We start from the raw sequence: 26,414 nt of genomic DNA, 5'->3' as shown, positions 1-26,414 counted from the left end.
ACACAGCAGAGGGAGTGGTGGTGGAGGAAACCCAGATTTCATTTATTTATTTGTTTTTACTTACCTACTTATTTGTTTATTTTTTGTTTTTCAAGACAGGGTTCCTCTGTGTAGCCTTGGCTGCCCTGGAACTCCCTCTGTAGATCAGGCTGACCTCCAATGTTGTTTTAATTTCAGCACAGTGATTGCACCTTAATCTCATGGTACTTCAGCCAGCAATTGCAACTCCGCAGTTACTGGCCTGCTTCTCTACAGCAGCCCAGCTGCTCAGGCCACAACCTGGTGGGAATTCTGTTCCCACAGGCACAGGCCCTGTCTTTGCCATTAAAGGTAGCTTTAACTAAATCTATCATTCTATTTATAAATAAGACTCAAGATTTAAATGCTGGGGTGAAAACCTGTGAGCTCAGAGAAGCTGAGTAGCAACTAGCTAACCCTCTGTCCTTGCTGGTGTCTCCAAAATGCCCGTGCTTCCACTCAGCCAAACCAGAAAAGGCTGTGCCACTCTAAAGCCCTCCCTGCTATTTCTTGAGTCTCTCTATCTCTTCTGGATGCCTTCTGATGCTCTATGATTACTTCCTATCCACGAATTGTTAACTCAGCCTCCTGACCCAAGGTTAATTTTATTTAATCAATGCAAATGCAAACTCGGTGTTCATAGTGTGACTAAATATCCCCTAACATTTCCTCCTTTTTGTCTAAATAAAAAGGAAAGGTTTTAACTCTAACTAAAACTATATACAATAAGAACAGTTATCAAGTAAATATTGCATTCACAATGTCCAGTCCATTTGTATTTGGCTAATTCAGAGAAACTATTCTATTATCTATCCTATCTTGGTGAGTCCGATGTTTCGTACCTAATTTACTTTCATCCTAACTTGTATCACCAACCCAAAACTATCTTTTTAGACCTCAAAATATTTTCAATGTTTTAAAAGATTGAAAGCTTAAACAATTTAAGCTTTTTTTTTTTTGGTTTTTCGAGACAGGGTTTCTCTGTGTAGCTTTGCGCCTTTCCTGGGACCCACTTGGTAGCCCAGGCTGGCCTCGAACTCACAGAGATCCGCCTGGCTCTGCCTCCCGAGTGCTGGGATTAAAGGCGTGCGCCACCACCGCCCGGCCAATTTAAGCTTTTATGTCTCTTAGCCTATAAACCTTATACTTCCTTTGTGAGTTTCTTTTCTGAATTTGTTAACAAAGAAAACTATAACTTTAACTATCTGATCTTCAACTCCATCAGAGACCCAAGAAGGATATAATATTACCTGAGTAAATAGGAAGAGCAGAGCAAACAACTTCAAAAACTATAGAAATGACAAAAGTAGCTGGATGCCTGGACGGTCACCCAAGGTTCAGCTGCATCATTGGGTCATCCATCTCCAGCTTTCAAGTCTAGAATATCTGACAGACTTTTCTATGAAGTAGTAATTTTGAAAGACTGGCCTACCTTGTCTTGGCAAAGTTCGGCAGTTGCCTTCTTTTGTGTTCTGCTCATCCGATTTGGACAACCTACTGTTACTAGGTGAGGCACGGACAGTTTCTTGCCCAGTGGCTAACTTTGCCACATTGAAAACAAACTCCATATGGAGGTTCTTTGATGCCCATCTTCATTTTTTGAAGTAAATTGGTGCTGCCAGGAGCAGATGGGTCTCATTGTCATGAAAAGCCTTAGATTATTAAAACATCATAAATGCCATAATCTCTATGTCTCTGAAGTGTTTGAAGACCACCTATCTATCTAAAATATATATCTCTGTTTAACCTTGAAAACATGCCTAACATAACTACAAGTTTGATTATTATAGATAACTAACTTCTAACCTATATTTCTTAAATATACATTATATTTTAAAATGAACTGTATAGTTACAGTATCTTAAACAAGAGTAGAAACATATATACAGCATAACAAAAATAACCTTAAGTTTGTATCAATGTATAAAAATCCATGCCAATGTAAAATACTTGAGATTAATAGTTGCTTTTTAGTTTAAGCAGATTGAGTAATCTATGTCTTTATCCTATCCTTTCCATATCCCCATTTTTTTCTTTCTAAAACAGATCCTTGAATCCAACCTCTCTTGCTTAGTTTTTTCCCTTACCATGACCAGTAACAGTTTACAACCAATACCCCCTAAATGATGACAAACATTCATAACCCACTGTATGACCAAAACCCACCCACTCCACCTCTTGGCATTGTATTCTTAAAATTACTTAATGTTGAGCCGGGCGGTGGTGGCGCACGCCTTTAATCCCAGCACTCGGGAGGCAGAGCCAGGCGGATCTCTGTGAGTTCGAGGCCAGCCTGGACTACCAAGTGAGTTCCAGGAAAGGCGCAAAGCTACACAGAGAAACCCTGTCTCGAAAAACAAAAAAAAAAAAAAAACAAAAAAAACAAAAAAAAAAAAAAAAAAAAAATTACTTAATGTTGTTTGGGGGGGTGATTTCATCTTTAGGGGACCCTGAGAAAATTGAGATAATGGTCAAGTGTAGCAGGAATCTTAAAAGTTCTTATTAATAAAATCAAACCTGAGGCCAGGTATTGGGGTGAACACTGGAAGATCAGAGAGACAGAACAAACCACAGCTAACCTCACCTGGCCAACTTCTCAGCTGATCTTGTTTCCTCAGACTGGAAGCCTCTGTGTCCTCATATCCGAATGGCTCTCAGCTGAACTGTGCTGCTCAAAAGCCTGAAAGCTTAACCAGCCAAAATGCTTCTAGTTTCTGGTCCTCAGGCCTTATATACCTTTCTGCTTTCTACTACCACTCCCTGGGATTAAAGGCATGTGTCACCATGCCTGGCCATTTCCAATGTGGCCTTGAACTCACTGAGATCCAGAGGGATTTCTACCTCTGGAGTGCTATCATTAAAGGTGTGAGTGCCACCATTTTCTAGCCTTTGTATCTAGTGGCTGTTCTGTCTCTGACCCCAGATAAGTTTATTAGGGTGCACAATATTTTGGGGAACACAATACCACCACATTCAAGTCCCGGGAAAACTAGCTGTAACATTGGTTGTCTAGGCTGTGTGTAGTGGGAGGGTGCAGTGCTTATCTGAAGTCCCGAGAGAACTAACTATTATTTTTTGTTTAGTCTCATTTTATGGGAAACTTCAGGGCTTATCTGAAGTCCTGGCTGGAATATTCTGTGAGACTGGATCATCTCAGCTAACTGCCTTGAAATTTTCCTGAGCAGTTTATAATTCAAAGCTGATCTTTGGGTGGTGTTTGTCAGCTTATTGGTGTTAATACAATCTAGGAGGAATCGTTGTTGTGAGGCCCCATCATCCTTTTGGAGACTTCAAAGGCTGCTGTTAGGAATGTTCACAGTTCACTGCAGAAAAATTAAACATCTTAAATCTCGGAGATGTTAGATGACCACAATCTATTAAGCTTTTCTGGGGTACACAAACTTAATTCCTAGTTACTTGCTTTAGACTCAAACCCAAAATCTCATATAGGAAGCTAGATGAAGCCTATTTCTAGAATTAGTTAGTACTCTATATGACCATTAATATCATGCAGATAATTTAAATATATGTATTTATTAATCTTACAAATTTTGAGATAATATTTATATCTCACACCTCCCCCCGCAACCCCCCAGAGCTGAGAACCTAACCCAGGGCCTTGTGCTTGCTAGGCAAGCACTCTACCACTGAGCTAAATCCCCAACCTGATAATATTTATATCTTAAGAAAAGTTTTAAAGAGTGAAAATAAGCCAAAGGATTATGAGATTAGTGGCAATAGAATTGTCCCTTAATTTTGGTTTTTCTTCTGTCCCATACCAGGTGGCTCTTCTGACATGAGACAAAGATTTTGGGTTTAGAGAAGGAGAGAGCCATGCTCCAATTCCAAAACCAGCTTTGATTTTTAATTGAATTGGGACTACAAAAAAGACCATTTGACTTTTTATATGTTTATAGAGAGCAGCAAAAACAATCATTTTGGAAGATTTATGAAATTTTATCCTGTTGGAAATGTGTTAAACTGTTAGGCCAGTTTTACTCCTTTTTGGGGACGTTTTCCCTGGATGGTTCATTCTTCTTTACATGTCTCATTTGTCCAGTGGTCTTCAGATTCCTTAGTTGGATACTTTTATTCTCCTGAAAAGACAAAAACAAAACTCTTTTCCAGCCCTAACACTGGGGAGGTACTTTTTGGTCAAGTTATATCTTTGTTATGGCAAAATGTTTTTTGACAACAGAAAAGTATTATCTTTTAATATCAAAAAGTTATTTTTTTATCTGATCAGATGAAAGGCATTTATTAGTCTTATAAGTTAGCTTGGATTTAATGACCAAGCTGTTTGATGAACTATCACCTCTTCTAATCAAGAAGTCTCTTCTGTTTGAATCCAATCTTTATCAATCTTGATGGTATCCATAGCTTTTCTTCTCCTGTGGAAAAAAGGCAAAACCTCTTCCCCAACATAATACAAATAAATCTGTTTTCCATTCTGAGGTCAACACATCTTTAGGATATATAGGCTGATTTATTTAATTCATCACTTTTTCTATCATCCAGTGTCTGCAACTGTTGTTCCGTTTTCATTAGCATTTAAAAATTTAGAGTCAATACAACACTGTGGAATCTTTATCTGGGTTTTTTAATTACCTCTTTCTATTTATTGAGCATCTCTATTAAAGTGCAATTAAATCTTTCTATAACTGCTTGTCCTGTAGGATTGTATGAAATACCTGTAATATTTTTCATGTTGTAACATGCAAAAAAAAAAAAAAAAACTTTTATTTTATTAGAGACATGTGCTGGAGTATTGTTTGTCTTAATTTGTACAGTTATCCCCATATTGGCCATGACTTCTAATAAATGTGTAATTACAGAATCAGCCTTTCCAGAACTTAAAGCAGTTGCCCATTGAAATTCTGACTATGTATCTATGGTATGGTGCACAAACTTTAATTTTCCAAACTCTGCAAAATGAAACACATTATTTTGCCAAATTTCATTTCTTTGACTACCTTTTGGGTTACTTCCTGCAGGTAATGGAGTTTGATTATACAGAGAATAAGTAGGACATTTCCTTATAATTTTGTTGACTTGTTGCCAAGTGATAGAAAAATCTTTCTTCAAATCTTTGCTGTTAAAATAGTGTTTCTAATGAAATTCTGAGGCTTCTAGCACATTTCCTACCAATAGATGATCAATTTCATCATTACCTTGTGCTATAGGTCCTGGTATCCCTATATGGCATCTGATATGTGTTATAGACAAAGAATGATTTCTATTTCTGATTACTTGTTATAGTTGAATAAGTAACAAAGTTAATTCTGAATCATCTGGAATGAGTTCAGCAGTTTCAATATTGAAAACAACTCTTTCTGCATATTGAGAGTCAGCAACTATATTAAGATGTTCTGAAAAATCTAATAATACCATGTGAATAGCATATAATTCTGATTTCTGAACTGAATCATAAGGATTTTGAGCCACTTTATTTAATTTTCCTGATTTATAACCTGCCCTTTCTGATTTAGTTGCATCAGTATAGAATGTAGGAGCTCCAGAAATTGGTGTTCCTTTTATTATATGAGAAAGAATCCAATTAGTTCTTTTTATAAACTGAAGTCTTTTGTTTTGGGGATATTTGTTGCTAATATTTCCTAAGAAATTACCGCAAGCTCTTTGACGTGTTCATTTTATGTGCATAATGAGGCAATTTCAGCATTAGTAAAAGGTACAACAATTTCTGCTGGGTCTATTTCTGTTAATTGATGAAGTCTTAATTTTCCTTTCAGAGTCAATTCAGAGACTTTTTCTACATAGGTCTTTAATTTTTTACTCTGTGTGGTAAAAATATCCATTCTCAGATATTATCTTCTCTCTGCATTAGAACTTCTGTAGGAGAACGAGTAGAAGGTGCAATCAAACTATGGATCTAAGCGATTCACATGTGCATCCTGTAATTTCTTTTCTTCCACAGTCAATTCTTTATTATCCTCAGCTGATAGTTTTCTTGGACTTTTTAAGTCTTTATCACCTCCTAAGGTTTGAAATAAATTACTTAGTTCTTGAATTGTTAATCCAGTTGTGGGCCATAGCCAGTTAATATCTCCCAGCAATTTTTGAAAATCATTAAGAGTTCGTAACTGATCTCTCCTGATTTGTACTTTGTGGTTGAATTTTCTGCACACTTTCTTATATCCTAAATAAATAATAGAGTCTCCTCTTTGTGGTTTTTTCAGGAGCAATTTGTAGTCCCCCAACAAGGCAAAAATTCTCTTTACCTCATCAAATGTTTTTCCAAAGCATCCATGTCTGAATCAACCAATAAGATATCATCCATATAATGGTAAATTATGGATTGAGGAAACTATTTGCAAATTAGTTCTAATGGCTATTGTACAAAATATTGCCACAATGGCTGTTTAACATTCCGTGTGGAAGAACAGTCCAATGGTACCTTTTTTTCCTTTTTATTAAGAGATTTTCGAGGCTGGAGAGGTGGCTCAGAGGTTAAGAGCACTCAATATCTCTTGCTCATATGATCCTTTCTCTCTCTCATCAATTGGACTCCTGGAGCTCTGCCTGGGGCTTGGCTGTGGATCTCTGCATCTGCTTCCATCAGTCACTGGATGAGGGTTCTATCATGACAGTTAGGGTGTTCGGCCATCTGATCACCAGAGTAGGTCAGCTCAGGCACTCTCTCGACTATTGCCAGTAGTCATCTTTGTGGATTTCTGGGTACCTCTCTACTTCTTTCTATTCCCATGGTGTCTTCATTTATCATACTATCTCTTTCCTTGTTCTACCACTCTGTTCCTGATCCAGCTATGACCTCCCGCTTGCCCAGCGACGGAGAAATGGATGAGATCTACATTAGCAAACCAGGGTTGAGGGGGTGTAATGGAGGGCAAGGGTCGGGGGAAAAAGATCTTAGGGGAGCGGGAGGTCCAGTGGTACCTTTTTACAGGCTGGGAATTATTAAAAGTAGGCACTGTGAAGGAAAATTTGTCTTTATCATGTTCTTGTGAAGATAGAACAAAAAAGCATTTTTTTAAATCAATCACTATAATAGACCATCCTTTTGGTAATAAAGAAGGCAAGGGAGTTCCAGGCTGTAAAGAGCCCATTGGTTGAATCACCTTATATATGGCTCTTAAATCTGTTAACATTCTCCATTTTCCAGATTTCTATTTAATAACAAATATAGGAGAATTCCAAGGACTGGTCAATTTTTTTCAATATGTTGAACATTCAGCTGCTCCTGTACCAGCTGTTCTAATGCCTGTGATTTTTCTGATGTCAAAGACCATTGTTTTACACACACAGTTCACCAATTCATCAGTTAACCATTTTAAAAGAGCTGTTGGCACCTTTGAAAGATCAGTAGCTGTTATGCCCTGCTTATGTACAACTTGAACAGTCAATAACTGTCCTTGATAATACCTTTTAATTATGTTTTTTTCTGAGATTGGAGGAATGTTAATCTGTGTTTTCCATTGTTGCAACAAATCACATCCCCATATATTCATTGTTAGCCACATATGGTTTTAATTTTCTTATCTGTCCTTCTGGCTCTACACTTGACTCATCTTGCACTTGGTTTTACCTGAGATAAAGTTCCAATTCCTAGAAGCTGAACATTTACCTCCTGAGGAGGCCAATCTAGATGCCAAGATTTTGGTGAAATTGTTACATCTGCACCTATGTCAACCAAACCCTCAATTTCAATGCCATTTATTTGTATTTTTAGCTTTGGTCTTTGAACATTTATAGAATTTTGTCAAAATACTTGTTTTATGATTTCTCCTGAAAATTTTGTTTTATCTACTGAAACTGTTTTGCAATCCAGAGCAGTATGGCTTTTAATAACAGGCATTAAGTCTTTTAATTGCTCTGTGGAGGGATTTCCCCAATGTAGACAGAGAATGATTGATTGAGCCAGATTTGACATTGGGGCCTGTGAGAGACCCACTACAGTGTTTCTTTTTTTTTTTTAATTTTGCAATACAATTCAGTTCTACATTTCAGCCACGGATTCCCTTGTTCTCCCCCCTCCCGCTCCCCTCACCTTCCCCCCAGTACACCCCCCATTCCCATCTCCTCCAGGGCAAAGCCTTCCTCACAGACTGAGATCAACCTGGTAGACTCAGTCCAGGCAGGTCCAGTCCCCTCCTCCCAGGCCGAGCCAAACGATCCTGCATAGGCCCCAGGTTTCAAACAGCCGACTCATGCAATGAGCACAGGACCCGGTCCCACTGCCTGGATGCCTCCCAAACAGATCAGGCCATTCAACTGTCTCACCCACTCAGATGGCCTGATCCAGTTGGTGACCCCTCAGCCATTGGTTCATAGTTCATGTGTTTCCATTCGTTTGGCTATTTGTCCCTGTGCTTTATCCAACTTTGGTCTCAACAATTCTCGCTCATATAAACCCTCCTCATTCTCGCTAATTGGACTCCCAGAGATCCACCCGGGGCCTAGTCATGGATCTCTGCATCCAGATCCCTCAGTAGTTGGATGAGGTTTCTAGCACAACCATTAGGGTGTTTGGCCATCCCATCACCAGAGTAGGTCAGTTCGGCCTGTCTCTCGACCATTGCCAGCAGTCTGTTGTGGGGGTATCTTTGTGAATTTCAGTGGGCACTTTGCTTCTTCCTATTCTCATGTGGTCTTCATTTACCATGGTCTCCTATTCCTTGTTCTCCCTCTCTGTTGTTGATCCAGCTGGGATCTCCCGCTCCCCCAAGCTCTCTTTCCCTCTACCCTCACCCTTCACAACCCCCACTCATGTTCAGGCTGTTCATGTAGATCTCATTCCATTTCTCTGTCATTGGGCGATCCCCGTGTCTTTCTTGGGGTCCTGTTTTCCAGGTAGCCTCCCTGATGATGTGAGTAGCAGTCCAGTCATCCTTGTTCCACATCTAGTATCCTGCTATGAGTGAGTACATACCATGTTTGTCTTTCTGAGTCTGGGTTACCTCACTCAGGATGATTTTTTTCTGGATCCATCCATTTGCCTGCAAACCTCATGATGTCATTGTTTTTCTCTGCTGAGTAGTATTCCATTGTGTATATGTACCACATTTTGTTTATCCATTCTTCAGTTGAAGGGCATCTAGGTTGTTCCATGTTCTGGCTATTACAAACAATGCTGATATGAACATAGCTGAACAAGTGCTCTTATGGTGTGGTTGAGCATTCCTTGGGTATATGCCCAAGAGTGGTATAGCTGGATCTTGCGGGAGATGGATTCCCAATTTTCTAAGAAAGCGCCATATTGATTTCCAAAGTGGTTGTACAAGCTTGCATTCCCACCAGCAGTGGAGGAGAGTTCCCCTAGCTCCACATCCTCTCCAGCATAAGGTGTCTTCAGTGGTTTTGATCTTAGCCATTCTGACAGGTATAAGGTGGTATCTCAGAGTTGTTTTGATTTGCATTTCCCTGATGATTAGGGATGTTGAGCAATTCCTTAAATGTCTTTCAGCCATTTGAGTTTCCTCTGTTGAGAATTCTCTGTTTAGTTCTATAGCCCATTTCTTAATTGGACTGTTGGGCATTTTGATGTCTAATTTCTTGAGTTCCTTATATATTCTAGATATCAGTCCTCTGTCAGATATGGGGTTGGTGAAGATCTTTTCCCATTCTGTAGGCTGTCACTTTGCCTTGTTGACCATATCCTTTGCTCTACAAAAGCTTCTCAGTTTCAAGAGGTCCCATTGATTGATTGTTTCTCTCAGTGTCTGTGCTACTGGTGTTCTATTTAGGAAGTGGTCTCCTATGCCAATGCATTCAAGACTACTTCCTACTTTCTCTTCTAGCAGGTTCAGGGTAGCTGGATTTATGTTGAGGTCCTTGATCCACTTGGACTTAAGTTTTGTGCACGGTGATAGATATGGATTTATTTTGTTGATATCCAGTTTTGCCAGCACCATTTGTTGAAGATGCTTTCTTTTTTCCATTGTGCACGTTTGGCTTCTTTGTCAAAAATTATATGTTCATAGGTGTGCGGATTAATGTCAGGGTCTTCAATTCGATTCCATTGGTCCACATGTTGGTTTTTATGCCAGTGCCAAGCTGTTTTTATTACTGTAGCTCTATAGTAGAGCTTGAAGTCAGGGATCGTGATGCCTCCAGAGGTTGTGTTATTGTACAGGATTCTTTTGGCTATCCTGGGTTTTTTGTTTTTCCATATGAAGTTGAGTATTATTCTTTCCAGGTCTGTGAAGAATTGTGTTGGTATTTTGATGGGTATTGCATTGAATCTGTAGATTGCTTTTGGTAAGATTGCCATTTTTACTATGTTAGTCCTGCCTATCCATGAGCATGGGAGATCTTTCCATTTTCTGACATCTTCTTCAATTTCTTTTTTCAGGGACTTAAAGTTCTTGTCATATAGGTCCTTCACTTGCTTGGTTAGTGTTACCCCAAGGTATTTTATGTCATTTGTGGCTATAGTAAAGGGTGATGTATCTCTGATTTCCTTCTCCGCTTCTTTGTCCATTGTATATAGGAGGGCTACTGATTTTTTTGAGTTGATCTTGTATCCTGCTATGTTGCTGAAGGTGTTTATAAGCTGTATCAGTTCCTTGGTGGAATCTTTGGGGTCGCTCAAGTATACTATCATGTCATCTGTAAATAGGGAATGCTTGACTTCTTCCTTTCCAATTTGTATCCCCTTAATCTCCTTATGTTGTCTTATTACTCTGGCTAGAACTTCAAGTACTATATTGAATAAGTATGGGGAGAGCGGACAGCCTTGCCTTGTTCCTGATTTTAGTGGAATTGCTTTGAGTTTCTCTCCATTTAATTTGATGTTGGCTGTTGGCTTGCTGTAAATTGCCTTTATTATGTTTAGGTATGTTCCCTGTATTCCTGATCGCTCCAAGACCTTTATCATGAAGGGGTGTTGGATTTTGTCAAATGCCTTTTCTGCATCTAGTGAGATGATCATGTGGTTTTTTTCTTTGAGTTTGTTTATATGGTGTATTACATTGACGGACTTTCGTATGTTGAACCACCCTTGCATCCCTGGAATGAATCCTACTTGATCATGGTGGATAATTGTTTTGATGTGTTCTTGGAGTCTGTTTGCCAGTATTTTATTGAGTATTTTTGCATCAATGTTCATGAGGGAGATCGGTCTGTAGTTCTCTTTCTTTGTTGTATCCTTGTTTGGTTTAGGAATCAGGGTAATTGTAGCCTCATAGAAGGAGTTTGGTAATGTTCCTTCTGTTTCTATTGTGTGGAACAATTTAGAGAGTATTGGTATTAACTCTTCTTTGAAGATCTGGTAGAATTCTGCGCTGAAACCATCTGGTCCTGGGCTTTTTTTGGTTGGGAGACTTTTAATGACTGTTTCTATTTTGTTAGGGGTTATTGGACTATTTAAATAGTTTATCTGGTCTTGATTTAACTTAGGTATGTGGTACCTATCCAGAAAGTTATCCATTTCTTTTAGGTTTTCCAGTTTTGTGGAATAGAGGTTTTTGAAGTATGACCTGATGATTCTCTGGATTTCCTCAATGTCTGTTGTTATGTCCCCCTTTTCATTTCTGATTTTGTTGATTTGGATGCTCTCTCTCTGTCTTTTGGTTAGTTTGGATAAGGGCTTGTCTATCTTGTTGATTTTCTCAAAGAACCAACTCTTTGTTTCATTAATTTTTTGTATTGTTCTCTTTGTTTCTATTTTTATTGATTTCAGCTCTCACTTTGATAATTTCCTGGCGTCTATTTTTCCTGGGAGACTTTGCTTCTTCTTGTTCTAGAGCTTTCAGGTGTGCTGTTAAGTCACTAGTGTGAGATTTCTCCAACTTATTTATGTGGGCATTTAGTGCTATGAATTTCCCTCTTAGTACTGCTTTCATAGTGTCCCATAGGTTTGGATATGTGGTGTCTTCATTTTCGTTGATCTCTAGGAAGTCTTTAATTTCTTTCTTTATTTCTTCCTTAACCCATTGGTGATTTAGTTGGGTATTATTCAGTTTCCATGAGATTGTAGGTTTTCTGTAGTTTTTGTTGTTGTTGAAATCCAGCTTTAGACCATGGTGGTCTGATAGAACACAGGAGGTTATTCCAATGGTTTTGTATCTGTTTAGATTTGTTTTGTGGCCAAGTATGTGGTCAATTTTAGAGAAGGTTCCATGGGGTGCTGAGAAGAAGGTATATTCTTTTTTGTTAGGATGGAATGTTCTGTAGATATCGATTAAGTCCATTTGAGTCATGACATCAGTTAAGTCCTTTATTTCTCTGTTAAGTTTCAATTTGGAAGATCTGTCCAGTGGTGAAAGTGGGGTGTTGAGGTCTCCCACTATTAATGTGTGGGGTTTTAGATGTGATTTAAGCTTTAGTAATGTTTCTTTTACATATGTGGGTGCCCTTGTGTTTGGGGCATAAATGTTCAGAATTGAGACTTCATCTTGGTGGATCTTTCCTGTGATGAGTATGTAATGTCCTTCTTGATCTCTTTTGATTGATTTTAGTTTGAAGTCTATTTTGCTGGATATCAGGATGGCTAGACCCGCTTGTTTCTTAAGACCGTTTGATTGGAAAGTCTTTTCCCAGCCTTATATTTTTAGGTAGTGTCTATCTTTGAATTTGAGATGTGTTTCTTGTATGCAGCAGAAAGATGGGTCCTGCTTTCGTATCCATTCTGTAAGCCTATGTCTTTTTATAGGTGAATTAAGTCCATTGATATTGAGGGAAATTAATGACCAGTGATTGTTCATTCCTGTTATTTTTTGGTGGTGATGTGTGTGTACTTCTATACGTTGGGGTTTACTGCTGTGGCTTTATCTATTGCCTGTGTTTTCGAGGGTGTATCTGACTTCCTTAGGTTGGAATTTTCCTTCTAGTGCTTTCTGTAGGGCTGGGTTTGTGGATAAGTATTGTTTAAATCTGGCTTTGTCATGGAATGTCTTGTTTACTCCATCTATGGTGATTGAAAGTTTTGCTGGGTATATTAGTCTAGGCTGACATCCATGGTCTCTTAGTGTCTGCATTACATCTGTCCAGGTCCTTCTGGCTTTCAAAGTCTCCATTGAGAAATCCGGTGTTATTCTGATGGGTTTGCCTTTATATGTCACTTGGCCTTTTTCCTTTGCTGCTCTTAATATTCTTTCTTTATTCTGTACGTTTAGCTGTTTAATTTTTATGTGGCGAGGGGACTTTTTTGGGGGGTCTAGTCCGTTTGGTGTTCTATAGGCTTCTTGTGTCTTCATAGGCATTTCCTTCTTTAAGTTGGGAAAGTTTTCTTCTATGATCTTGTTGAATACATTTTCTGTGCCCTTGAGTTGGTATTCTTCTCCTTCTTCTACCCCTATTATTTGTAGGTTTGGTCTTTTCATGGTGTCCCAAATTTCTTGGACGTTTAGGTTTATGACTTTGTTGGCTTTAGTGTTTTCTTTGATTGATGAATCTATTTCTTCTACTGTATCTTCAACGCTAGAGATCCTCTCTTCCATCTCTTGCATTCTGTTGATTATACTTGCATCTGAAGTTCCCAATCGTTTACTCAGATTTTCTATTTCCAGCATTCCCTCTGTTTGTGTCTTCTTCATTTTTTCTATTTCCCTTTTCAGGTCTTGGACTGTTTCCTTCATTTGTTTCATTGATTTTTCTTGATTTTCTTTCAGTACTTTATTGTTTTCTTCCAGGACTTTATTGATTTCTTCTAATTTGTTTGCCCTTTCCTCTAGTTGTTTACAGCGTTCTTCACATTTTTTTGTCTTTTCCTCTACACAAGCCTCTAGCTTCCTCATGATGTCATTCATAAGGCTGTTTTCTTCTGCTTCTTCCAATTTCTGATGTTCAGGTCTCGGTGTTGGAGGAGGGCTAGGGCCTGGTGATGCTGTATTGCTATTCATTTTGTTGTATGTGTTTCTGCCTTGACGTCTGCCCATCTCCTTGTGGTTCCTTCTTGGCCTTATCCGCACACTTGGTTCAGACAGAGCTGACAGATTCAGGAAGTCTCTCTCTCTTGTCCAGATGGGAGCTCTCTTGTCCAAATTGGAAGACCGGGGCAGGATGGGAGCTCTTGTCCAGAAGGGAAGTCTGGGGCAGAATGGGAGCTCTTCTCTCTCTCTCTCTCTCTCTCTCTCTCTCTCTCTCTCTCTCTGTCTTTCTCTCTCTTTCTCTCTCTCACTCTGTGCTCCAGAAGGGAAGTCCGGGGCAGGATGTGAGCTGGGGGCCGGCCTCTAAGTCTCAGGAAGAGGCTTGGGGCTCGGGCGGATGGGCGTGGGGGCAGGGCGTGGAGATTGCAGGGTCTGCCAGGGGTAGTGCAGAAGGGGATCCTTCCCGGTGGGGCTAGAAGGGAACCTGCCCGGTGGCCAGAACCTGGGGCCAAGTTGGACAGGTCTTCTCCGGAATGGCTGGTGCCCAGGGATGGGGTCCGGGGCAAGCTAGGGCACTCTCCTGTGCTCCAGAAGGGAAGTCCAGGGCAAGATGGGAGCTGGGGGCCGGCCTCTAAGTCTCAGGAAGAGGCTTGGGGCTCAGGCGGATGGGCGTGGGGGCAGGGCGTGGAGACTGCAGGGTCTGCCAGGGGTCTTGGAGAAGGGGATCCTTCCCGGTGGGGCTAGAAGGGATCCTGCCCGGTGGCCAGAACCTGGGGCCAAGTTGGGCAGGTCTTCCCAGGAGTGGCTGGTGCCCAGGGATCTGTTTCTTAATGGCAAAGGGCTACCTTACTTGTCCCATGTTGATCTGCATTCATTAGTCCAACTTTGGCCTTTGCCACACCTTCTACATATTCCAGAAGGCTGGGGCCTTCTTTTTGGATTATCTCTAGAAAAAACATTGTTTCTCAGACTACCTTGCCTAAAACCCCTTTTCAGATGACCTAGTTTACCACAATTAAAACATGTGACCTTTTGATTTTTCTTAAAATTTTTAGAAATCACTTCTCCTATTCAAGTATCATCATAAGTGTGAGATCCAATATCAGTATTTTGGATCCACTCATCTATGGGTGCTGATCTTGACTTCAAAGGCCTAATCACCCTTTTGTATTCTGAAATAGCATTTTCAAAAGCCAAATATTCAATTAATATTTGTCCAACATCTGGATCAAACATCATTCTATTTACAGCTGAGGTTAATCTTTGTAAAAGAAAAAAAATCAGTGAAGGCTTCTTTTGATCATTGTATAATTTTAGTAAATGACTCAGTCCTCTTTCCTGCTTCTTCAGCCCTGTCCCAAGCATTCAAAGCTGCTATACAGCATAGAACCAAGGTGTTATCATCAAATATAGACTGCCTTTGTAAATCAGGATAGTGGCCTTCACCCAGAGGCTAGACTTGGGAAATTTCATGACCTTTAGCCCTTTCTCATTGTTCTAGGACCCTCACTTCCTATCTCCACCATATTCTCCATTGTAACTGAGGACCAGCTTCCAATACTTCTGTAACTAAATCTTTCCATTCTTGTGGAATAATTCTGTTCCTTGTTGTCCGTGAATTTAACATCTGCCTCACTAATGGTGAATACATACCATATGAAATGACTGCTTCCTTAAATCTCTTCAAATCTAACATTTCTACTTTATTCCAGTTAACTTCTGTATAGCCTTAGGGGTATCTATTATCTAGTGGTCATTCTTGTATGGTAACTGGATAAATTAAGGTTGATATTCTAATAACCTTAGGCCCCTGCTCTTCAGTTTCATAGTGCAGTGGTGCAGTAGGTTCTACTCTAAATTCCTCTCTCTGTGTCAAGGTATAATTGTTATTTTCATTAGTAGGTCTTGTTAAAGCTTGTATCTTATCAATAGTAAGTCCTTCTAAGACTTGTATGTTATTAGCCAAGTTTTCCTATTTTATTGAAGTCTTTCTATGGCTTGTCAAATTATCACATTTGGCACAGTTATCAAACCACTTTTTTAAGGATTAAATATTAGTTGCCAAACTAATAGTAATTACAATTGGCATTATGTCAATCCCATCTAAGTCATTTCTCCCCTCATTTAAATTTTCCATTTTCAGACCATCCATAGTAGCACTATACAGGGTCCTAGTGCCCTGCATTTTGATGTTCCCCATTCTTAACATGGGAAAGATTTTCTTTTTAATATTATTTAACTGTTCTTTATAGGACTTCCTAGGTATCTCACCAAATTTGCTGACTTCTCCCTGTTTGTGTGTGGTTTTGGTGGTGAACTCAAGCCCTTCCTTCAATTTCCAAGTGTAAGCCTACTTTCCAGAGTCCTGGCAAGTGGCAACCGCTTGCTGTCAGTTGTAGCAGGAATCTTAGAGAGTCTTATTAATAAAATCAAACCTGAGCCAGGTATTGGGTTAAACACTGGAAGATCAGAGAGACAAAACAAGCCACAGCTAACCTCACCTGGCCAACTTCTCAGCTGGTCTTGTTTCCTCAGACTGGAAGCTTCTGTGTCCTCATCCCAATGGCTCTCAGCTGAACTGCTGCTAGAAGCCTGAATGCTTAACCAGCCAAACACTTAACCAGGCAAATGCTTAACCAGGCAAATGCTTCTAGTTTCTGGTCCTCATGCCTTATAAACCTTTCTGCTTTCTGCCACCACTCCCTGGGATTAAAGGCTGCTTTCTGGGATTAAAGGCGTGAGTCACCATGCCTGGCTCTTTCCAAAGCGGCCTTGAACTCACGGAGATCCAGAGGAATTTCTGTCTCTGGAATGCTAGGATTAAAGGTGTGAGTGCCACCATTTTCTAGCCTCTGTATCTAGTGGCTGTCTGTTCTCTAACCCCAGATAAGTTTATTAAGGTACACAATATTTTGGGGAACACAGTACCACCACAGTCAGTGCTTGCAAAAAAAGGCCCAGGTGGCAGCTGTGGAAGAGCTGGCTGTCATGAGTCCACTGTCCCTGTGGTTGTTCCCAAAATGTTGAGCACCAAATGTTGTTTTAATTTTGGCACAGTGGCTGGACCTTAATCTAATGCTATTTCAGCCAGCAATTGTAACTCTGCAGTTACTGGCTTGCTTTTCCAGCAGCAGCCTTGCCGTTCAGGACAGGGCATATTCCCACAGGCATCAGCCCTATTGCTGCCAATAAAAGTAGCTTTACCTAAATCTCTTTTTCTGTTTATAAATAAGACTCGAGAATCAAAGGCTGGGGTGAAAACCTGTGAGCTCAGAGAGGCTGAGTAGCAACTAGCTGACCCTCTTTCATTGCTGACATCTCCACCAAACTAGAAAAAGCAGTACCACTCCAAACCCCTCACTACTACTTCCTGTGTCTCTCTATCTCTTCCAGATGCCCCTATGCTCTATGATTACTTTCTGTCAACTAGATGCTAACTCAGCCTCCTGATCCAAGGTTAATTTTATTTAATCAGTGGAAATCCAAACTTGAGGTTCACAGTGTGATTGAATATTCCCCAACACTCCAATTCAGAGATACCCTGCCTCTGCCTCCCAAGTACTAGAATCAGAGTTGTGCACCACCACACCTGGGCCACTTACTTATTTTTATTTTATGTATAGGAGTGTTTTTTGTATATGTCTGTGAACCATTTGAATGCCTATTGCCCAGAGAGATAGGTGAGGGCCTTGGTTCCCTTGGAACTGAAGTTACGAACAGTTATGAACTGCCATATGGGTCATGAGAATCTAACCTGGATCTTCTGGAAGAGCAGCCAGTGCTCTTAACTCCTGAGCCATCTCTGCAACCCCAAACTCAAGACTTTCTACATCTTAATAATTAAAGTTATTGACCTAACCAATATTCTGTGCTGAGTTGAGGTGAGCTGGAAGTGATGAACTTAATCAACACCTACATAATTAAAAGTATCTGTTCAGTTCAGTTATATCAATGTAGAATATGGAGAATATATTGTACATAGGGTTTTTCAAGTGTAAATTTGATATATTGTGATCCAAACTGTGTATTATATCTGCCTACTGTGTTGAAGTGTCTACTTCAATGGAGTTTTCATTTGGACATGTTATAGTTTAGAAAAGATGTGTTATTAGCATGGTGCTTACTAATAGCTGTTGTCTATGTTTGAAGTGATAAGACTTTCAGCAGTATGAGTGGTTAATATTTTTCTTTACTTGTCAGAATTATGCTTATATGATTTTTTATTATATGTACATGTTTGTTAGCATAGAAATACATTTTTTTCCTTGTAATAGCAAAAATTTTTTCCTGTTAAAATTTCAGATTACTGTGTAGCTGGCAACTGAAAAATATACTTAATGAATACCATCAAATAGTCCAACAAGTAAGTCTGTTAAAAGTCTTATGCTTCAAAATGAGAATAGAAATTGCTAAATTTATCTTTAAAGCCCTGGTTTGTAAACAAGCTGCTTTATTAGTTGCTGTGTTTTGTAGGTTTCAAGTGTTTTAAACATTGTGTATTACATAGAGGTTTTTCTGGAATCATCAACAACTGTCAAGGCAGCATTGGGTTTGAAATTGATTTCCAGCCTTGAGACTTTATATTTCCAAACATGGTCACCCCATCCATATGCTTTTCTTGGTTGATTTCTCTACCGAACTTATAGAGGGTTGATAGGAAAGAAATCTGGACCTAGACTGTGTATAGCAATAATGAATTTGTAGTTCTAGTTTATGAAGAGGAAAGGTGAAAAGGAAGTCACTTAGATCCCTGTGACCTTTCATAAAGAGAGGAGCTGAGGGTGGCTAAGGAGAAAGCTTGGCAGCATTAACTTAGTTATTCTTAGTGCTTGGTGTACCCTATCTGAAAAGTCATTTGAAGATTATAAAAACATTGCAAAAGAAATTATTACTGAAATAAGTGAATATGATGGAATGTCTCTTCCAGAAAAATAAATGTTAGTAGAATTGCACGTGTTATAATGATCTTTGTCATTTTCCTGGGGTTCTGTATTACATTCTGTGTTAAAGATCAGTTATGATGATAACGGCCAAGGATGCTCACTCGTGAAGTGTTACCGGACACGGAGGAGTGTGGGGTGAACTGCTTGGGTAGAAGAGTGTGAGATGCTGTGCTGCCTGTGTAAGCTCTGCATTGCTTTAATGGAATGCTGAGATACCTCTGCTCTCTTTACTGCCCCCTCGTGCTTGTGACTAGTGGATATTGTACACAGAAGTTCAAGAATGAGTCCATTGAGTCATTTGAATAGCCCGAGAAATGTGCTCATAAGGGCTAAGCAAACAGTGGAACAAATATCTCATTTTCCTCTGCTTATTCTGAAAGAAGAGTCCTAAAGTTGCCATCACTTATTTTCCCGCTGCCTTCAGCTGGGCAGGGAAAACTCGGCATTTAATTTTTTGTTTTTTTTTTTCCAAGGTTCAGTTGATTGTCACTAATTTTCTCTTAAGGTGCTTTCAGTAAATGTGACCTAAGCAGTCAACAAACTTTTTATAAAAGTTGTTCAGCTTTCATAAAAAACCAAGCCCTGTCAGTTGTGGTACTCTGTTCTGACAGCAGCATCTAAAGAGCCATAAACAAAGGACACATGGGTGTGGCTGCATTCCAGTAAAACTCATTATAAAACAAGGTATTGAGCTGGATTCAGCTGCTGGACTATGGGTCACAGGGCTTTGATGGAAGTTGTTCCATGTAGAAGCACCAGTCATGTAAGATTTACTCCACAGGTGTGCATTCCACCAGAGCCGTGTTATAGGAATGATTTGCCTTCATGCACTGTTCAGATATTTTAGGCTCTTAATTTTCTCTTCTAAAAACATGGAACAAGTTTACATTTAGCTTTGTTTTGAACAATGTGGGGCTAGTGTAATGCATCACAATGTAAAACAGAAACACAAAGCAAGCAGTAATTTTTTTCAAGCAGAGAAATGATGTAGTGTTCTGAGAAAGCATTCTAAGATATGACCATTTATTCTATAGCTATTTTAAGAATAAAACATGTTGCAGAAATAGAACATCATATCTCTGATACATTCATTCAGTTTATAGGGGGATAGCTGTTTTTGCCATTTTATCATAATAGTTTTTATTTCAGTGAATATTTTTCTTTTTAAATTAGGACGATTAGCTGTGAAAGGATGAAAATGACTATCCATGGTCTTAAAGGTCAAGAAGCAAAGTATATACTATCATTAATAAATCTAGCTAATACATTAACTAGATGTCTTAGTTAGGGTTTCTATTGCTGTGAAGAGGCATCGGGACCATGGCAACTCTTGTAAAGTGAACATTTAAATGGGGTTGCTGGCTTACAATTCAGAGGTTGAGTCTATTATCATCATGGCGGGACATGGTGGTGTGCAGACAGACATGGTGCTGGAAAATTAGCTGAGAGTCCTACATCTTACAGGAAACAGAAAGTGCTCTTAGACACTGGGTGATATTTTGAGCATCTATGAGACCTCAAAGCCCACCTCCACAGTGACACACTTCCTCCAACAAGGCCACACCTCTTAATAGTGCCACTTTCTTTGGCAGACATTTTCTTTCAAACCACCACACTAGATTTTAGAAGTTAGAATTTTATATTTTATGTTCTTTCTGTTCACATCTCTTTACTCTGCCCTTACACTTCTCCTTTTAAAATAATGCTTTCCTACATTTGTTAGATTTTTCAGTGATGAGTACTGAAGGAATGGAGGCAAGTGTGCAGTTTTAAGTGAATTCATCCACAGTTCACTACATTTCACCCAAATAGACGTGGAGGCAGTCCTGGTTGGTTTTAATTAACTTGACTGACACAAGCTTGAGCTATTGGGAAGGAACCTCAGTCAAGAACTTGCTTTCATCAGATGGCCAGTCAGCAGGTTGGTAGGGCATTTCCTTGATTGGTGATTGCTGTGGGAAGCCTTGCCCACTGTGATGATACCACCTCTAGCAGGGAATTCTGGGTGGTCTAAGAGAGCAAGCTGAGCAAGCCACTGGGCAGGGCTGTGAACAGCGCTCCTCTGGCCTCTGCTTTCAATCCTTGCCTAGAGTCCCTGGTAATCAAAATGGACTACAAGCTCTAAGTGGAAAGAAAACCTTTCCTCTCAAGCTGCTCTTGGTCATGGTGTTTATCACAACAGTAGAAAGCAAACCAAGACAAAACTTTTAGTTACCCTTTCAAAATGAAATTGGTAGAAATAGAAATAATGACCAGTGTTTCACTAATTAATACTGTTAAGATTTAGATGTAGTTAATCCATTGTCACATTGATTTCAGTTTCAATGAGTGGAGCATTCATTTCATGAGTTATTAATTCAAAATGTTTTGATTTAGAGAATGAAGCACTCTCCTGATCTAGTGAGCTTTATGATGGAGTTGAAGATGATTTTGGTAAGAATTTTTTTCTAACACTCTTTTTGTATCTACTAAGTCTTGATTGTTTCTGAAACTTTTTAGTGGTATGTATCTGTGTATTGATGTTTGTATGTGTGCACCTGTGTGAGGGTATATGAACATGTGTCTTCATGTATGTGGACATACTCAACTATCAATTTCCTCAGTTGTATTCCACCTTATCTTTGAGGTGGTGTCTCTCACTGATCTGAAGCTTGTTGATTTGGCTAACTTGGCTGACCATTGAGCCCCAGACATCTTCCAGTTCCTCCCTCCCCAGACCTGAGATTATGGGTATATGCTTTCATGTCTGTCCTCTTCATATGGGTAATGGGGATTGAAGTCAGATACTTTTGCTTGCATGAAGTAGTCATACTTAATGACATAGCATAAAACACAATTAATTTTTTTATACATACACAGATTCATGAAGGACTTTTTCAACATGAACAAAAGAGAGGTGATTATAGTGAATAAACTAAGTCAATTACCCAATGTCAACATTTTGTCAATCATATTTCTTCCCCAACATTTTTTGAAGAGATTGTATTTTAACAGGAAATCCTGGAGATTATACCAATTCCTTTATAAATATATCACTGTGTATATTTTTAACTTAGTGCTTTTTGCCTGCTTCAAAATATTTAATTAGGGTTGGCAAGATGGCTCATTAGGTACAGGCACTTGGTGTGCAGGCCTGGCAACCTGAGTTCAAGCCCTAGAACTCCCATAAGTGTGGAAAGAGAGGACCAATCCCATGAAGTTGTCCGTTGATGTTCACATGTGTGCTGCAGGCACATGTGCTCCCCAACACACATGAACACACACGTACACCATGATGGGAATAATGAGGACAATGCTAGTGATTTTGAATGTATAATTGTAATCATTCCTTACAGATGCTTTGTTTTTATCAGATGGGTCCCACACTTGAACTCAGTGCTGATGTGAGGTTTAATTTATGCTGTCTCTCTTTTTGCCTTTGCCTCTCTTCATTCATGTCCTTGTTGGACAAAACAAATCATGTGCCCTATAAAATTTCTCATGTTGCAAACAGAATTTGTTAGAAATTCATGGAATCTTTCAGCACACTCTCTTAAGGGTTGTGTATCCATTACCTCCAAACCAAAATGTTTTGTACCCCAAAATGTTTTATATCCCAGTACCCAACTCTGTCATGATAATACAAATGGCAGATGTCACAGATTAAGACTGTGTCATGCAGAGAATTGCTAATGATATAGATTAAAATAAAATATGAATATTATGCTTTGGTTTTGGTCCCATCAAAATATCTTACTATGTATATGTAACTAATCCAAAATCTGAAAAAAATTAAAATCTTAAACATTTCCCAGGTAATTTAGATAAAGGATAATCCATACCTTTTCTTTGTAATCTGCCAGTCAGATCTCAGCATATTTCTTTTGATATGAGTACTTGGTGCTTTGTACTTCTTACTGTGATGCACTAAGAGTTGTATGATGTCTGCTATTCTTCATTTAGATTCAGCTGGTACAGTTTTATATCAGTATCCACCTCAGGATTTTATCATCCACTGCTGATTGTTCCGTATCCACCATTTTCATTGGCATTTATAAAGGGTGGTTTATTTTCTTTAAGTTATATTTTACATTTTGTGGTAGAGGGCATAAAACCCCACAGCTTGTGCAATGCTTTGTCAAAGGGCAGTGTCCCAAATGGTCAGTAAAAGAAAAAAAAATCTTACATTTAGGTTTGTTAACCAAAAATACTTTAAAGAAGACCTCTCACCTTTATTTGGCTAACATGAGGCATAGCATATACTAGAGCAACAAGGTCTTTGCTTCTTTTCTTTAAAAAAGAATAATTTTTACTGTAATGAGTTAGTGCCTAACAACTACCACAGGGAACTAATATGCTTTTAAGAATCATTATTAACTCATGGGATTTATATGTTTGATTAGCTTTAATCCATTACAGTCATTTTCTTCCTGATGCTTAAATTGTCCTATTTTTGATCAGTTCACGCTTCTCCTGTTGGTTCCTGTGGTCTTTTAATATAACCTCATCTTCCATGCTGTGTGATGTCAGTTGCTCTGGACATACTTATTCATCCTGTTCTAGAACTGTGATCAGCCACTCTAATAAATCGGTTGGATTTATTTATAGTAACACTAATCATTATTATCGTGGGAAATGGTGTCAGATACCTTGGCCTAGAGAGAGGGGTACTCATGGCTGTCTCGGCTTCTAGTTCTTTTCAGCAGACAAACCTGTGGGCAGAGTAGTCGTGAGTTCATAACGATATTCCAGCCAGCATTATTGGATTTTTCTTTGCATTTATGCTTCTGTCTCTTTATTCTGAAATGTTGGTTTCTAATTACATTTGCTTAATTTTTTTTTTATTTTGGTCATTGTGTTGGCTAATTTTTGTCTCTGTGATGAGACATCTGAGAACACTTCAGTGAGAAGGGCTTTTTTTTTTCCATTTACATTCAGAAGTTTCAGCGCATGGTCAGTTGGCTCCACGGCCTCTGGGTTCCTGTATGGTGAGGCAGAAGGTTATGTTTGGGAGGAGAAAAGTGGCTTATGTTATGATATGTTGGAGGCAGAGAGAGACTGACATAAGTAGACAAAGTCAAGATAAGCTATTCAAGGTCTGCTACTTTGTGATTTACTTTCTTCAACCATGCCTTGCTTCCTAATGGCTCATGGAGCTCTGAACTCATCAGTGGATTGACCCATGCAAGATCTCAGTAGTGTTTTTCACGGGGGACCAAGCTCTTCTGAGGGATTTTCAGCTCTAAACCATAACAGTTATGCATAACTTATTAAGCTTCTTTTATCTTTCTTTATGTCAAAATCATACTGCCAGTATTATTGCTGAAAACTGGAAGCATTTTGGTATTTCTTATTTTATAGTTGTTTTGAAACTTTTATAGTGTCCATAGTATATATATTGGAAACTTAGTTGCTAGATCTTTCTACTGAGTCTGTTTATTTATCCTCCTGGCAACTCTTTGAGTACATCATTGATAAAATGCTTAGAATAGAATTGTTGAGGATCAAGTTCTATATTTAAATTTTGATTTATGAATTTATAAATCCTAATAAAGGTTATCAAACTTACCAAACTACATCAAAGACCACAGTATAGGAACTTTAAAAGAGTAAGGCAAAGAAACGTATGTTTCACATTGCTTTGATATTTGAGAAAAATTTGGAAAATTTCTCCTGTTTATTACAGTTTTAATATGCAAATATAAGAACATGGAACTAGAACAAGACTGTATCCCATTAAATTCTTATTGGATTGTAAGTTACGGCTGTAATGGTCATTTACTTTTCAGGAACCATTTATTAATTTCAGCTAAAGTAAGACCCTCTTATCAATCCTTGGCTTACAGTACTTTGTTTTGTACATTTGTGCTGTATTTCTGAATACAAACAAGATCCTGTAGTCTACCGCTCTTACAGATTATAGATGAACGTGGTGGTTTTATTACCATTTAAGATAATGCACCTAAAAATGTGAGAATGCTTAGTTTATTTCTGAGGCCGTGTCCTTACTGACAATGTACCAAGTCCAAGTGATGGCCTTGAGAATGGTGCTCACATGAAGTCAGTAGCTATGGAACCTGTTCATAAAGATTTATAAATGTTTTCTGGCACTTAGTAATATTAGTTTTTGATGACAGGGTTTCTCTGTGTAGCTTTGCGCCTTTTCCTGGAACTCACTTGGTAGCCCAGGCTGGCCTCGAACTCACAGAGATCCGCCTGGCTCTGCCTCCCGAGTGCTGGGATTAAAGGCGTGCGCCACCACCGCCTGGCAACATATATTTTTAATTATTGAAAACGCTGAATGTTTGAAAAGGACTCTCTGAGGTAGATTATTTTATTTCTATTTGTTTTAAAAACCAATGATTCTAATTTGTCTAAACTAGGAAATGTTAAAGTCAGGTTTACGCCTCTGTAAGACCTATTTCGAGTGCTTGTTTCTCTTCTGGTTGCTCCTTTTCAGTTCCCTAGGTTATTGCATGGAGACTCTGGCTGCTGTGCCTGGTGTCGTCCACAGTCTTTAAGCAATAACAACAAAACAAACCGCCACCTGGGTTTTCCATAAAAATAGTGAGCGATTTAGTTAGGTGATGAAAGGATTATGAAATTTTGTTTTATAACTAGTTAATAATTCTCTTTTTAGTACTCCACAGCCAATTAAAATATTTTTCTTTCAACAGGAAGTTGCTTTAAAGAATAGACAAGATTTGTGTGTACAACCACCTTCTCGCAGTTTCTGCATAGACCTTCTTAATGAGATAGGAGCTGTTGGTTGGGATAAGTATGTCTATTTAAAAATAATATGTTAGAAATGTCTTTGTTTTACACATTTAGCTTCATGTATTTCTAGTTGCCACAAGCTTAGTTTTATGCCCACTTTTAGTTGGTGTTTTGGTATAGAGTATCTGATCCTGATTGCTGCTGTCAGTTACAGACAGGAGCATTGTGGAATATTAACTTGAAAAGCTTCATGTGATTTGAAAGAATGGCATTTTATGTACATAATAAGACTTATCTTAATAGGAATTTTCATTAGATGTGCCTAACAGTATTCTAAATGTACTACATGTTCCATGTTTAAAAGTAATGCTGGGTGTTGGGTTGATGCTCAGTGAGTAGAGTTTTTACTCTTCAAGCATGAAAATCTATGGAAGTGCTGAGTAGGTAGGTTAGACCACATGGAACAAGTTGGCCAGCTAGATTAGTCTGATCAGTGACCTTTGACCACAAAGGAGCACCTCTCTTAATAAGTGAAATAGAGCGCTATTGAAGAAGAAATAGAGCATCAACATCTGCCATCTGGCTTCTACACATATGTACACAATATGTACATATGCCTACATGCCATATGTGTGTGTGTATGCATGTATGCATGCAAAATGTAATACTAATAAATACGAATCAAGATGGAAAATTGCAGTTTTTTGGTATGTTTGTGATTGTGTACATAGCTATATTTGGCTGTTATTCAGTTTTGCTCTCCTAAATTTAAATATCCACAGGTGTTTTAAATGCTTTTGTACTTTCAGCAATAAATCTTGCTTTCCCTGAAGAAAATAGCAAGTAAGGAAACTTAAAGCAAGGCTGGGTATAGTGGTTCACCTTTAATCCCAGCACTTGGAAGCCAGAAGCAGGTGGATCTCTGTGAGTTCCAGGACAACCAGGGCTATGTAGACAGACCCTGTTTCAA

General features: G+C 38.8%; 1 protein-coding gene across 5 annotated transcripts in view; it reads left to right on the top strand.

Annotated features, from left to right (window-relative positions):
* Fancl (FA complementation group L) overlaps positions 1–26,414 on the top strand; it is an 82,369-nt gene that overhangs the window by 8,311 nt on the left and 47,644 nt on the right. For 3 of the 5 annotated variants that reach the window (XM_052734640.1, XM_052734638.1, XM_052734639.1), the window contains 3 exons: positions 18,108–18,168; positions 21,125–21,181; positions 25,405–25,505. The exons of the other annotated variants lie outside the window; for them this stretch is intronic. In XM_052734640.1, coding sequence (XP_052590600.1) covers positions 18,108–18,168; positions 21,125–21,181; positions 25,405–25,505 — 219 coding nt within the window. The remainder of the gene's footprint in view (positions 1–18,107; positions 18,169–21,124; positions 21,182–25,404; positions 25,506–26,414) is intronic. 5 annotated transcript variants of the gene reach the window in all.

This window comes from Peromyscus californicus, unplaced genomic scaffold (assembly GCF_007827085.1).
Source record: "Peromyscus californicus insignis strain IS unplaced genomic scaffold, ASM782708v3 Scaffold_13__1_contigs__length_99412109, whole genome shotgun sequence".
Lineage (NCBI taxonomy): Eukaryota > Metazoa > Chordata > Mammalia > Rodentia > Cricetidae > Peromyscus > Peromyscus californicus.
The sequence above is the reverse complement of the archived record's forward strand: the minus strand, read 5'-3'. Positions and strand labels throughout refer to the sequence as shown.